The sequence below is a fragment of the Equus asinus genome, chromosome 1 (assembly GCF_041296235.1).
Source record: "Equus asinus isolate D_3611 breed Donkey chromosome 1, EquAss-T2T_v2, whole genome shotgun sequence".
NCBI lineage: Eukaryota > Metazoa > Chordata > Mammalia > Perissodactyla > Equidae > Equus > Equus asinus.
The window spans coordinates 194,795,406-194,810,033 of NC_091790.1; the positions used below are offsets into that span (position 1 = coordinate 194,795,406).

The window sequence follows — 14,628 nt, forward strand, 5'->3', positions numbered from 1 at the left end:
AACACTTTTGAGATCCATGCTTATTTTCCCAGTGCTCGTTGGTATGACTATAGCACGGTAAGAACTGTTAATTTGTGAAGAACCAGACTGGTCCATGCAGGCTAGAGAGGTGACTGGTACCTTCCTGACTTCCAGACACATATTTTCTATGGCAGTAATTTTCAACCTTTTAGCCATGCAAGGTTTGCTTAAATAAAAGCATCCATAAAAGCATAAATATGTAGAATCTAACCCCCATATCACATTGACTCTCCCCTCTGGAGAATACAGAGAAAAGACTAGATTTTCAGAGTTTTTAGTAGATTTGAAAATCAGACATTTCCTCCTTAGATATGCAGTATTTTTTGGACTTTCCAACATGCTTCATTGGAAAGGAAGGACTTATAATAAGACACGCATTCATTTCATCTCTTTTTCTGTCATAATTTCTTGCCTGTATTCTCCCTTCCAGGAATCTGGCAATACAGCCACAGGTGAGTGGAAAACCCTGCAGGCTCCCCTTGATCACATCAACCTTCACATCAGAGGAGGCTACATCCTGCCTTGGCAAGAGTCTGCAATGAACACTTACTCCAGGTAGGGAGGAGAGGTGGAGTTTGATGGCCTCACTTTGCCATAAAGAGGCAACCCTACAGGGAGCTGCCCATCTCATCTCACCCGGGGCCCTGTGGGTAAATAAACCAAATTACAGACAGTTTCACTGATTTGATTCTGAGAGTGCCTTTTGAGTGGGATCTGGGGGAGGATGAATTCATGAAGTCAGTCTTGGGGTGATCTTCTATCTGCAGCTCTGTGTCAAAGGTCCAGGGCAAAAATCTTCCTGAGGGCAGCGTGTGTATCTCTTTCTATAGTATTAAAAAAATGGGGAATATTAATGAACTCCTGGATTGGTGATGGCTACCCAGGAATTTAGTCCTCATTCCCAGGTCTACTTTGGTCAACCCAAGGAGAGATTATATATATGTATATATACACATATGTCCATAGTACATTAAGGAGAACATGCTGTATCAAGAGAGACACACATAAAACACATAAAAAGAACAACAACTCAAAGGGAGACAAGTTAACTTTCAGCCTTGTGGTGTAAAGCGTGGTTTCATATGAAAGAGGGCTTTGAGCTGAGTCTTGAATAATAAACCAGAATTTGAATGTATGAAGACAAGGGAAAGAGATATTCTGGGAGAATTAAGGAACTAAAGGCTTAAAGTGAATTGAAATTGGGGAATAGTTGAATTGGAGAGGAATAAAATAAATAATTATAAAATTCAGGCAGATTAGGATCAGGTCATAGAGAGTTGTGTATGCCATGGTAAGTATGTTGCATTTTATTCTGTAGCAATCTAGAAGCTACGAAAGAATTGTTTGGGTTTTTTTTAAAATTAGATCTTCTTCCTAAAGAAGTAGCTTCTTGCATTGCTTATAATATGTGTATAAGTACAGTATGTGTATTTTATTTTTGAAAGTTGAAATTGCACCAAATGTTTCATTAAATTTTAAATGCTTTATTCTACCAGCTTCTAAGTATCTTGCATTTTGTCTCATTTTTCCTATTTTTAGAACTTTATGTGAATTTTTAATGCATTGCTCTTTTTTTCTGGATGAGTAAAATTTTCAACAGAAGCTATCCTTCCTTCTTACAACCTACAATCTAGAGAAAAATAACTCTTTTGTTTTTATAGTCGACAAAAATTTATGGGATTGATTGTTGCTTTGGATGACAATGGGAAAGCCGAAGGTGAGATGTTCTGGGATGATGGACAAAGCATTGGTGAGTATGAACTCTCCAGGATCCCTATAAAGCACTCAGAAAAAACATCCTTTAGAAGTTCAGGATATAATTGGCATGAACTGAAAACTTATCTCTATTTCTGCCTCTACTCATAAAGCAATGTTGGGAGAATTTCTGCGACTTTTGCCTGTTCATTTATATTACACTTTAATTATTGTAGAACAGCATATGGTCCCCAGCTTTGTAGGTTCAGCAACTTGATGCTGTGGATTCAGACAGGGGAGATTTATTTCTGTGTAACTGTCTTGCTCTAAGAAGAGCGTGGATGCAAATATCAGGCCAACCATTCACTCTCAGTGGTTCATAGACCTGGCTCTCTAATGTGGGCAGCCATCTCTAACCAGGAACCCTTTCTCTCCTAGGTAGGCCCACTCAGGAGACAAATTAGAGCTTAGAAAATTTCTTCATATCTCAGAAATAGGGAATTAAATATTGTCAAAAGAATACTTACATCAGCGAAATATTACTTTCTATGCTCTCTTTCCCCATCTAGGGATAAAATAGTTCTATCTTAGATAATTGGTGTTTTTCACTATAATCAGAACACCCTCTTCTTCAGATATTTCTGTAAAAATACTGACATATTATTACCAACCAACACCCATTTTCTGATACTTATTACTGTGGACCAGAGCATTCTAATCTTGTAACATGTCACAATTATTAAAATTATAGCTTATTTTCCACTAGTAATATTTCTAAAGAGTCCTTCCTTTTAGAATTCTTTATTGTAAGGGTAAATATATTTTCATTAAAGAAAACATTTTAAAGATAGAAAATTAGAAAAAAACATAACTGCTTTTAATATGTTTGCTGTATTGCTTTTTGCTTTCACATTACTTAAGAAAATGCTTCACTTTTTATATTGCTGAGATCATATTTAATTTGCAAATCCTTTTTTTGGTACTTAACATAATGACAGAAATATGTCTTGATGTTATTATACACTCCTTATAAACCATTATGATTACCATATTCCATTGAGAGTGTATGCCATGCTTTTTAAAACTTTTTATAATTACTCTCTATACAGGATATAGGATGTTTTCATTTTCATTGTTATAAATAACACCTTTGAGTATTACCCTTTGTTCATATTTCATATTATTTCCATAGGTTCCATAGGTTTCCATAGATTCTTAGAAGTAAAATTGTTGCTTTTTAATCAACTCAATTGAGTTATATTTACACAAATAAAATGTAATGTATAATAAAGTTTATCCATTTTGAGTATACTGTTCTATAAGTTTTGACAAATGTATACAGTTGTATAGCCACTACCACAATCAAGAACTGGAATATTCTCATAACCCCAGAAGTTCCCCTTTTACTTCTTTCAGTGAACTGTCCTCCCACTCCCAACCCCCATTTCCAGGCCCTGGCAAACAGTGATCTGCTTTCTATCGCTATAGATTAGATTTGTCTTTTCTAGGTTTTATGTAAATAGAATCACACAGTGTGTACTCTTTTTGTGTTTGGCTTCTTTCACTTAGCAAAAGCTTTTTTAAGTCACCCATATTGTTACATGTGAAAGTAATTACTTTTGACTCTTGGATTACATTCTATTAGGTGGGTATACCATAATTTGTTCATCCATTTACTTATTGATGAATAACTAAATTGTTTCAAATTTTTAACATTATGCATAAATCTGCCACGATTGAGTATAAGTCATTTCGTGATCATATGTTTTCATTTGTCTTGTGTAAAAACTTGGAAATGGAATTGCTATGGTGGGTCATATGATAAGCGTATGTTTAAGTGTTGAAGAAAATGCCATGTCATTAACGTAACAAAAGACACTTTGGTAGCTTCCATCATTTAGGAAATTCCGAGGGTTTGAGGAGCTCTGTGCCAGAAACCAGGATGAAGACCAAATATATATATTTTATTATAAAGCATAGCATCACATGCCTTCATCACAGCCAAAGTTACAGAGATTTTCTCCTATATTTTTAGAAGCTTTACATTTTTATCTTTTACGTTTAGAACTATCATCTATTTTGTATTAAATTTTGCAATGGTCGAGGTTCATTTTTTCCCCAAATGTTTATCCAATTGATCCAGCACCACTTTCTTAAAAGCAGAATCCTTTTCCTTGTTGTATTGTCTTAGTACTTTTGTTAGCTATCAACAGCTCACATGTGACTGAGAGTCTGTTTTTGGATTGTTTTGCTCCGTTGATCTATCTGTTTATCCTTATGCCAATACCATATTGTCTTGACTGACGTAGCTTCAAAATTACATTGGCTATTCTAGCTCCTTTGAATTTCATATAGGTTTTTTAAATCAGATTGTCATTATTTAACAAAAAAAAAACTTGCTAGAACTTTGACTGGAATTGTATTGACTATACAGATCAATTTTGGGATATCTATATATCTATATTTATCATCACCTTCAATTACTTGGATCTTCTTTAATTACTCTTAGCAATGTTTTGTAATTTTCAGTGAATGTGTCTTGCATGTATTTTGTTAAATGTATCCTAAGTATTTCTAAGTTTTTAATGATATTGCGTATGGCACTTTAAATTTCTCTTCTCAGTGTATGGATAACAGTATAACACTATATTCATTTAGAATAGTATATAAAAGAGATACTTTTCAATTGATTTGGTTGCTTATTTGTAGATGGAACCTGGCTAAAGGGAGGGATATGAAGGAATTAGATTACTTCTTTTTTCGAAGTTCAAATCTGTCTTTGGACTTAACCCCCCCCCCCCCAATCTAATAAGTAAACTCTAGGGAGAGGCATGTGGCATGTTGGAATTCAATAGATGTGGATTCAAATACCATTTCAGTCCTTTACTAGTTGTAGGTCTTTTGGAAATTTACTTTACATCTCTTTGCCTGCATTTTCTCATCTTTAAAATCTACAAGACACTATTTATCATGTACATTATTTTTATGAAGATAAAATGATTTAATATAGAGAGAGAATTCTTGGCTCATGGATGTTGAATAAAATGTACCATTAATAAGCAAGATAAATAAAACTCCATTATAAGCTTTTAGGATTAGATATTTTACATTTAAATCAGTGTGGTTAATATGACAACAAAAAGTCCGAAAGTCAGAGAAAGGAGATTAACCAGCCACTCAAACTAGGTTTTAAGAGAGTGGCAGAACTTGCACATTATAAGAGAATAATATGCCACAATGCCAATTTGTAAATTTAAGAACTGTATTTATTAATGGGCTAGAATGGTCCCATCTAATAGGACATATGTATTTTCCTTAAATTAAGTCTATGTGAAAGATGATATTTTAATTAATTAAAGATTTGTTTGGTGAGCAAGAAATCACAGCCAAACGTGTTGGTGGCCATGATGAGACAGTCAACACTATATCACTACATCGACACTTTTGCCAAGATAACTGCAGACGATTTGCGTTGTCAGATCATGCCAAGTCCTATACTAGGGTGATTAGGCAGGAAGTAATTCCATTATCGTGGTATGGAACATGGGTGAAAAAGCCGGTTTATAGAGTGATGGGAGATAATGAGATTAGTTTTGCACACTTTGAGTTTGGGATGCCTGTGAAATCTCCTGATGGAAACAGACAATACAGAGTTTGGAAATATGAGTGTGATGATTGAAAGACTGATGAGGAATAAAGCGATAAACCTGAGAGTATTTTAATAATTAGAAATCGTACACTGGATTTAAAGATGAATCAATTAGAGTTTTTTTTGAAAAATACATTTTTAAAAAAAAGAATGCGTTTTTTTAGTTCTTGGGTTTGACTCTAACTTCTTTTTTGTAACAGCTTTATTGAGATATCATTCACACACCATGAAATTCATCCATTTAAAGAGTACAATTCAATGGTTTTAGTGTATTTGCTGAGTTGTTCAACCTTTACACAATAAATTTTAGAACAATTTCCTCACCCCCAAAATAAGCCCTGGACCTTTTAGATATCAATATCACCCCTCAATCGCCCCCACCCGCCATTCTCTCTGGCCCTAGGAAATGCAGCCCTAGGCATCTACTAATCTACTTTCTGTCACTAAACATCTACGTATGCTGGACATTTCATATAAAATAGAATCATGTGGAGTCATATAAATGGAATAAATTTGGTCTTTTATGACTGGCTTCTTTCACTTAGCATAATGTTTTCAAGGTTCAACAGTGTTGTAGCATGCATCTGTACTTCATTCCTCTTGTATGGCTGAATAATATTCCATTGTATGGATACACCACTTTTATACATCTATTCATTGGTTGATGGATGTTTGGGTTGTGTCCACTTTTTCACTCTTAGGAATAATGCTGCTATGAACACATGTTTACTAATTTTTATATAGACATTTTTTCCAATTCTCTTGGGTACACACCTGGGTTATATGATAACTCTATATTTAACATTTTGGAGGACTTCCAGATTCTTTTACCAAGAGATTGCAGCATTTTTTGTTCCATGTAGTGTATGAGGGATCCAGTTTCTCCACATCCTTGTCGATACTTGTTATTATGTCTTTTTGAGTATAGTCATCCTAGTGGGTATGAAATAATATCTCATTGTAGTTGCAATTGATTTGCATTTCCTTGATAACTAATGCCATTGGGCACCTTTTCATGTACTTACTGGCCTTTATATATCTTCTTTGGAGAAATGTCTATTCATATCCTGTGTCAATTTTTAAATTAGATTGTCTTTTTATTATTGAATTGTAAGTGCTCTTTATATATTCTATATACAAGTCCCTTATTAGATATATCATTTGCAAATATCTTCTCCTATTCAGTGGTTTGTCTTTTCACTTTATTAATAGTGTCCATTTGAAGCACAAAAGTTACTCATTTTGATGAAGCCAAATTTATCTTTTTTCTTTAGCTGCTTGTGCTTTTTGTATTATACTAAAAAACCATTGCCAAATCTAAGATCACAAATATTTACCCTTGTTTTTTTCTGAGAGTTTCATAGTTTAAACTCTTACATTTGGGTCTTTGGTCTATTTTGTGTTAATTTTTGTATATGGTGTGATGTAGGAGTCCAACTACATTCTTTTGCGTGTAGATATCCAGTTGTCGCAGTACAATTTGTGCAAAGACTATTCTTTCACCGTTTAATTGTTTTGGAACCTTTGTTGACAATCAATTGATGCTAAATGTGAATATATACATAGTAGAATTGGTGGACACAGAAATAAACATTCACATTAAATATATATATGTATTCTTTTTATGCCAGTACCACACTCTCTTGATTACAGTTACTTTTTCAAGAAAGGGCTTTTTTTAGAAAAGATTTTCTCAATCTCGATACTATTGGCATTTTGGGCTAGATAATTCTTTACTGGTTGTGGTGGCTGGGCTGTTAATTATAAGATGCTTAGCAGCATCCCCACCGTCTAACCACTAGTCCCCAAATCACTCTTCCCAATCCCAAGATGTAACAATAAAACGTGTCTCCAGATATTGCCAAATGCTTCACCAGCAAAATCACTGCTGGTTGAGAACCAATGTTTTAAGAGAATCCGGAGTCCTTTTATACAGCTTGAGCTAATTAGGACTAGATTATTGACATCAGAGTGGGTAAATAATACCACACTTAGTGTGTAAAATCAGCCCCCTATGAACAATATGTTTCAAAAATTTGAGGAGCAAAAACAATTTTCTATAAAATTTTAGTTTCTTACAACAAGTATATTTTAGTCTCAATGTTAAAAATCAATAGCTGTTAAAGTTTTAAATATTTTACACTTTTAAATTTCTATAGAGAAGCTCTTTGCCCTTTTTCACCAAACAGGCTTAGAAATTCAAATTTAAAATACAGTATAAGTATAGCTTTAGTTTAAATTTTCTGTTAATGGGTTGGCAACTATTTGTTAAACTTTTCGTTACTTATATAAGGAGATTTAATAGCTAGTTCAAGGATAATATTAAATCACCTATATTAGCAGAATTCCATTCTTTACAAATTCTTTCTTAAAACTTCTGAAAGAGGCTATAGTGTTTGCTTAGGTTACATTTTCTAGCCAAGGCTATATTTGAAAATATGGGCTTTATAATTGTTTCCATAAAAGTGGAGGTAATTTGGAAAACAAAGAAGAACATTAGTTGGTTCAGGGAGAGAATTTGTTGGAATATTGTTAAGAGATGGAATGTTGACAAGGGCCAAGAATAGAACGTGAAATGAAACTGACTTTTAATGGGAGTTATAGAAGCCACATGAAGAGAATGAGTTGAGTAGACATCAACTAAGGAGTATTTCAAGGAGCAGATGTGTGGGCACGAAAGTTTAAAACTGCTGAACATCATGAAGAGATATTTACATCCAATATATTATGTAAGTGGTGAATTTGAAAGGATTGGATTCAGCCAAAAAAGGAAACACAGGCGCTGAAGTGTAGGATAGGTAGGATTGAATTACGAATTGAGTACACAGACATAACAAGCAGAGGCTACCTTTTTTGAGACATACAGCACTGAAAAGGAGATGTGGGAGCTTGATATACAGAGAATCCAGTAAAGGATTTGACAGAATGGAGTGCTCTGGAATGTAATTGGAGCCTGAAGGAGCAGAAAGGGTATGGGGAAGAGTTGATAAAGCAAGTTCTGTAGAGGCAGGAGGGCTTGTGATCTACAGCACTCACTGTGAAAGGATGAGCCAAGAGCAGGGAGAGACTAACGAAGATGAAGATGATGATGACTTTGATGATGATAGTCAACAACAAATTTTGAGCACTTATTCTGCACAAGCAATATGTTATGTACCTTATTGCCGTGAGCCAGGCACTATGATTATGTCCATTTTACAGATGATAAAATTTTCAGTAACTTGCCGGGGTTTGCACAACTATTAAGTACAAGAGTGGGGTTTGATATCCATGTCAATCTGACTTGAGAACCTGAGTTCCTAACCACTTCCCCTGCTTTGAGCCTTTATCATCACAGCCATGTGCTCTCATGGCTGTATGCTTGCTATATTGTCACAGAAAATAACAGTCAGTAGCCTCCACACTTCTTCACCTAAGGTATGTACCCTTAGTTCAACCCAGATTCTCTTCTATTTGCAACCTCCTGTCCCTCATCTCAAAGCACCTTCTTCCATATGCAAAACCCCACAGTAACCTGGGATGAAATCCTCCTTCAGCTACTATCTTTAGTGCGCCTCAGATTTCATGATTATCCTGATCAGTAATTGTGATCCCATAGAGATATTTTCTGACTATGCAAGACTAGCTGCTTACAGTTGAAGCAATGAGTACTTGCTTATTCTTTTTTCTTGCTTGTAGATACCTATGAAAATGGAAACTATTTCTTGGCAAAGTTTACAGCAGCTCAGGTAAGACTAATTTATTGAATTTTATAGATCCTTTCCCAGTTAGCTACAGATTAAACATTATCAGTTAACTGTATAAATATAATATCATACATCTTAATAGGAGAACCTTCTTTGCTTTACATTCATAAATCAGGTCTGCTGACATGAAAATAAGGAAGAAACAGTCCTTATTTTGACAATTATCTGATATACCATCACCCTATAAAAAGAAACTTGTAATTTGTATAATGCTGGGGAAAAAATTGAGTCCTTATATGTATAACAGATTTTCCAGGGATGAAATAGCATGTTCTGGCTGATAAAATTTTGAGGGATGAATGCTAGATCAGCTATCCATTGCACAGCAATGGTGCATAACAAACAACCCCAAAACTTCAGGAGCATGTAACAATACTTATTTAGCTCATGAGTCTGCAGTGATCAGAAGATCTGGGCTGGACGAGGCTGATCTTTGCTGGCTCACATACATCTGCAATCAGTCATGGGACTGTTAAGGCACTTGAATGATCCTTGCTGTGCTCACTCACATATCTTGGGGGTCAGCTGGCTCTTGGATGATCTAAGATGGCCTTATGGGTGGGTCTGGGCATGACTTTTTCATGATTATGGAAGAGGGCAAAGACAGAAGTGGAAATGATCAAGCACTTTTAAAATCTTCATTTGTGCATCAAGTTGACTAATATCCCATTATCAAGGCAAGGTCACATGGCGAAGGCCAGAGACAAAGGTGAGGTAGAATACCCCATTCAGTGAGGGAGGGTATTGCAAAATTACATGGAAAGGGGTATGGATAGGGAGGGGTGAATAACTATTGATTGAAACAATTATACAATCAATCTACCAGGCATGTTAAATGATTCCATGGATAATCTATATAATTCTAATTAGCGTAGGGGGATCATTCTATGTCAAACCTGGAATTTCCTTCTCTATAAGTTTTACCTATTGATTTGAACTAAGGAATAGTATAGCACAAATCTATTGTGTGTTTTCTACATAACACTGCTTCAAGTCTTTGAAGATGTCCGTCAAATTTCCCTGCTGTCTTCTCTTCTTGGAATTATACATCTCCAGGTTACCTTTAAAATTCCTCTGCTTTGTGTTTATACTGGTTTCCAGATCTGATTATTCTGTTTGGACTATGATTAGTCTACATTTCTTTTAAAACATGGTGCCCAGGGTTGAGAGAATATCTTAGAGCTGCACTATCCATTATGGTAGCCACTAGCCACATGTGGCTATTGAACACTTGAAATTTGACTAGCCTACTTTGAAATAATTGAAAGATTATAAAATATTTCAATAATATTTTTATATTGAATACATTTTAAAATAATATTTTGGATCTGTTGGGTTAAATAAAATATATTTTCAAATCAATTTCTCCTGTTTCTTTGTGCTTTTTAAAAATGTGGCTTTGAAAAATTTAAAATTACATATATGGTTTGCATTACACTTCTTTAGGACAACATTGACTTTCTACTGCAAAACAGACAAGCCAAAACCTCCGTCGCATGCAACAATAACAATTATTTAGCTCTTTGCCTATTACCTCTTTGTAGCTAGACTCTATTTTCTTATTGTTATTGCTGCACATTGTGTTAATTTTTTAAACACATGTATCAGATGTTTGGTACATATAAATTTCAAGGTCAGCTAAAACCCTCAAATTATTTTTTTTTATTGAGTTCATAATAGTTTATATCAATGTGAGATTTCAGTTGTACATGATTTCTGGATTATTACCACATAAGTGCTCCCCTTCACCCCCTGTGCCCAGCCCCCACCTCCCTTCCCCTGGTAACCACTGAACTCTTGTCTTTGTCCATGTGTTTTCTCATATTCCGCATATGAGTGAAATCGGTGTTTGTCTTTCTCAGTCTGGCTTATTTCACCTAGAATAATTCCCTCCAGGTCCTTCCATGTAGTTGCAAATGTGATGATTTTGTCTTTTTTTATGGATCCGTAGTATTCCATTGTATGTATATACCTCATCTTCTTTATCCAGCCATCAATCAATGGGCACTTGGATTCTTTCCTTGTCTTGGCTATTGTGAATAGTGTTGTGATGAACATAGGGGTGCATATGTTACTTTGGATTGTTGATTTCAAGTTGTTTAGGAAGATCCCCAGTAGTGAGATAGCTGGGTCATATGGTAGTTCTATTTTAGTTTTTTGAGGAATCTCCATACTGTTTTCCATAGTGGCTGCACCAGTTTACATTCCCACCAGCAGTGTATGAGGCTTTCCTTTTCTCTACAGCCTCTCCAACATTTGTTATTTTTAGTCTTAGTGATTATAGTCGTTTTAACAGGCGTAAGGTGGTATGTTAGTGTAGTTTTGATTTGCATTTCCCTGATGATTTGTGATGATGAGCATCTTTTCATGTGTCTATTGCCCATCTGTATATCTTCTTTGGAAAAATATCTGTTCATAGACTCTGCCCATTTTTTGATTGGGCTTTTTGTTTTTTTATTGTTCAGTTGTGTGAGTTCCTTACATATTATGGAGATGAACCCCTTATCAGATATATGATTTGCAAATATTTCCTCCCAATTGGTGGATTGTCTCTTTGTTTTGATCCTAGTTTCTTTTGCCTTGCAGAAGCTCTTTAGTCTGATGAGCTCCCACTTGTTTATTTTTTCTTTTGTTTCTCTTGTCTGAGAATATATGGTATTTGAAAATATCTTTTTAAGCTTGATGTGAAAGAGTGTATTACCTATATTATCTTCCAGGAGTTTTATGGTTTCAGGACTTATCTTCAAGTCTTTGATCCATTTTGAATTTATTGTTGTGTATGGCATGAGATAATGGTCTACCTTCATTCTTTCGCATGTGGCTGTCCAGTTTTCCCAACACCATTTATTGAAGAGACTATCTTTTCTACAGTGTATGTTCTTGGCACCTTTGTCAAAGATCAGCTGTCCATAGATGTTCAACTTTATTTATGGGTTTTCTGTTCTGTTCCATTGATCTGTGTGACTGTTTTTGTACCAGTACCATGCTGTTTTGATCCCTATGGCTTTGTAGCACATATTGAAGTCAGGGATTGTGATGCCTCCAGCTTTGTTCTTTTTCTCAGGATTGCTTTAGCAACTCAGGGTCTTTAGTTGCCCCTCTGAATTTTAGGATTCTTTGTTCTATTTTTGTGAAGAATGTCACTGGGATTCTGATTGGGATTGCATTGAATCTGTAAACTGCTTTGGGTAGTATGGACGTTTTAACTATATTTATTCTTCCAATCCATGTGCATGGAATATCTTTCCATTTCTTTATGTCTTCTTCACTTTCTTTCAATAATGTCTTATAGTTTTCAGTGTATAGGTGTTTCACCTCTTTGGCTAAATTTATTCCTAGATATTTTATTCTTTTTGTTGCAATTGCAAGTGGGATTGTATTCTTGACTTCTCTTTCTGCTGGTTCATTGCTAGTGTATAGAAATGCAACTGATTTTTGTTAGTTGATTTTATACCCTGCCACTTTTTTCTGTAGTTGTTGATTATTTCTAATAGCTTTCTGGTGGATTCTTTAGGATTTTCTTTATATAGAATCGTGGCATCCAGAAACAGTGAGAATTTTACTTCTTCTTTTCTGATTTGGACACCATTTATTTCTGTTTGTTGCTTAGTTGGTCTGGTCAAAACCTCTAGTACAATGTTGAATAGGAGTGGTGAGAGTGGGCAGCCTTATCTTCTTCCTGTTCTCGGAGGGATAGCTTGCAGTTTTTCCCCATTGAGTATGATGTTGGCTGTGGGTTCGTCATATATGGTTTTTATTATGTTTGGGTACTTTCCTTCTATACCCATTTTATTGAGAGTTTTTATCATAAATGGATGTTGTCAAATGCTTTCTCTGCATCTATTGAGATGATCATGTGATTTTTATTCCTCATTTTGTTAATGTAGTGTATCACATTGATTGATTCGCAGATGTTTACCCATCCCTGGGTTCCTGGTTTAAATCCCACTTGATCATGGTGTATGATCTTTTTAATGCATTGCTGTATTTGATTTGCCGATATTTTGTTGAGCGTTTTTGCATCTATGTGTATCAGTGATGTTGGCCTGTAATTTTCCTCCCTTGTGTTGTCATCGGGTTTTCGTATCAGGGTAATCTTGACCTCATAGAATAAGTTAGGAAGTGTTCTGCCTTCTTCGATTTTTTGGAAGAGTTTGAGAAGTATAGGTATTAAATTTTCTTTGAATGTTTCATAGAATTCTCCAGAGAAGCCATCTGGTCCTGGATTTTTGTTTTTGGTGAGGTTTTTGATTATTGTTTCAATCTCTTTACTTGTGATTGGTCTATTCAGATTCTCTACTTCTTCTCAATTTGGTTTTGGGAGGTTGTATGAGTCTAAGAATTTATCTATGTTTTTCTAGGTTGCCCAATTTGTTAGCATATAGTTTTTCATGGTATTCTCCTATAATCCTTTGTGATTCTAGGGTATCCATTGTAATTTCTCCTCTTTAATTTTTAATTTTATGTGTTTGAGACTTCTCTCTTTTCTTCTTAGAAAGGGTTTGTCAATTTTGTTTATCTTCTCGAAGAACCACATCTTCACTTCATCGATCTTTTCTATTTTTTTAGCCTATATTTCATTTATTTCTGCTCTAATTTTTATTTTCCTCCTTCTGCTGACTTTAGGCTTTGTTTCTTCTTCTTTTTCTAATCTATTGGGTGTAGTTTAAGCTTACTTATTTGAGACTTTTCTTGTTTGTTGAGGTAGACCTGTATTGCTATAAATTTTCCTCTTAGGAATGCTTTTGCTATATCCTGTACGAGCTGGTATGTTGTGTTTCCATTTTCATTTCTCTCCAGATATTTTTTGATTTCCCTTTTTATTTTTTCAGTTATCCAATGGTTGTTCAGTAGCATATTTTTTAGTCTCCACATGACTTTCCTAGCCTTTTTCTTGTAGTTGATTTCTAGTTCCATAGCATTGTGGTTGGTCAGAAAAGATGCTTGATATAATTTCAATCTTCTTAAATTTATTGAGGCTTGCCTTGTTTCCCAACATATGGTGTATCTTTGAGAATGTGCCATGTGCGCTTGAGAAAAATGTGTATCCTGCTGTTTTTAAATAGAATGTTCTATATATATCTAGTAAGTACATTTGGTCTAGTATTTCGTTTTATGCCACTCTTTCCTTCTTGACTTTTTGTCTGGATCATCTATTTGTTGATGTAAGTGGGGTGTTGAGATCCCCTATGATCATTGTGTTGTTATTAATATCTCCTTTTAGGTTTGTTAATGGTTGCTTTATGTACTTCAGTGCTCCTGTGTTAGCTGCATATGTATTGATAAGTGTTATGTCCTCTTGGTAGAATGTCCTTTTTATCATCATATATTGCCCCTCTTTGCCTCTCATTGTCTTTTTTATCCTGAAGTATGCTTTGTCTGATACGAGTATGGCAACACCTGCTTTCTTTTGCTTACCATTTGCTTGTAGTATCATCTTCCATTCCTTCATTCTGAACTTATGTTTGTCTTTAGAACTGAGATGTGTTTCCTGGAAGCAGCATATTTTTGGGTCTT

At 34.9% G+C, this 14,628-nt stretch overlaps 1 protein-coding gene across 2 annotated transcripts in view; it reads left to right on the plus strand.

Annotated features, from left to right (window-relative positions):
- MGAM (maltase-glucoamylase) overlaps nt 1–14,628 on the plus strand; it is a 186,717-nt gene that overhangs the window by 161,735 nt on the left and 10,354 nt on the right. For both annotated transcript variants that reach the window (XM_070514933.1, XM_070514919.1), the window contains 4 exons: nt 1–57; nt 452–576; nt 1,683–1,771; nt 9,044–9,093. In XM_070514933.1, the coding sequence (XP_070371034.1) occupies nt 1–57; nt 452–576; nt 1,683–1,771; nt 9,044–9,093 (321 nt within the window). The remainder of the gene's footprint in view (nt 58–451; nt 577–1,682; nt 1,772–9,043; nt 9,094–14,628) is intronic.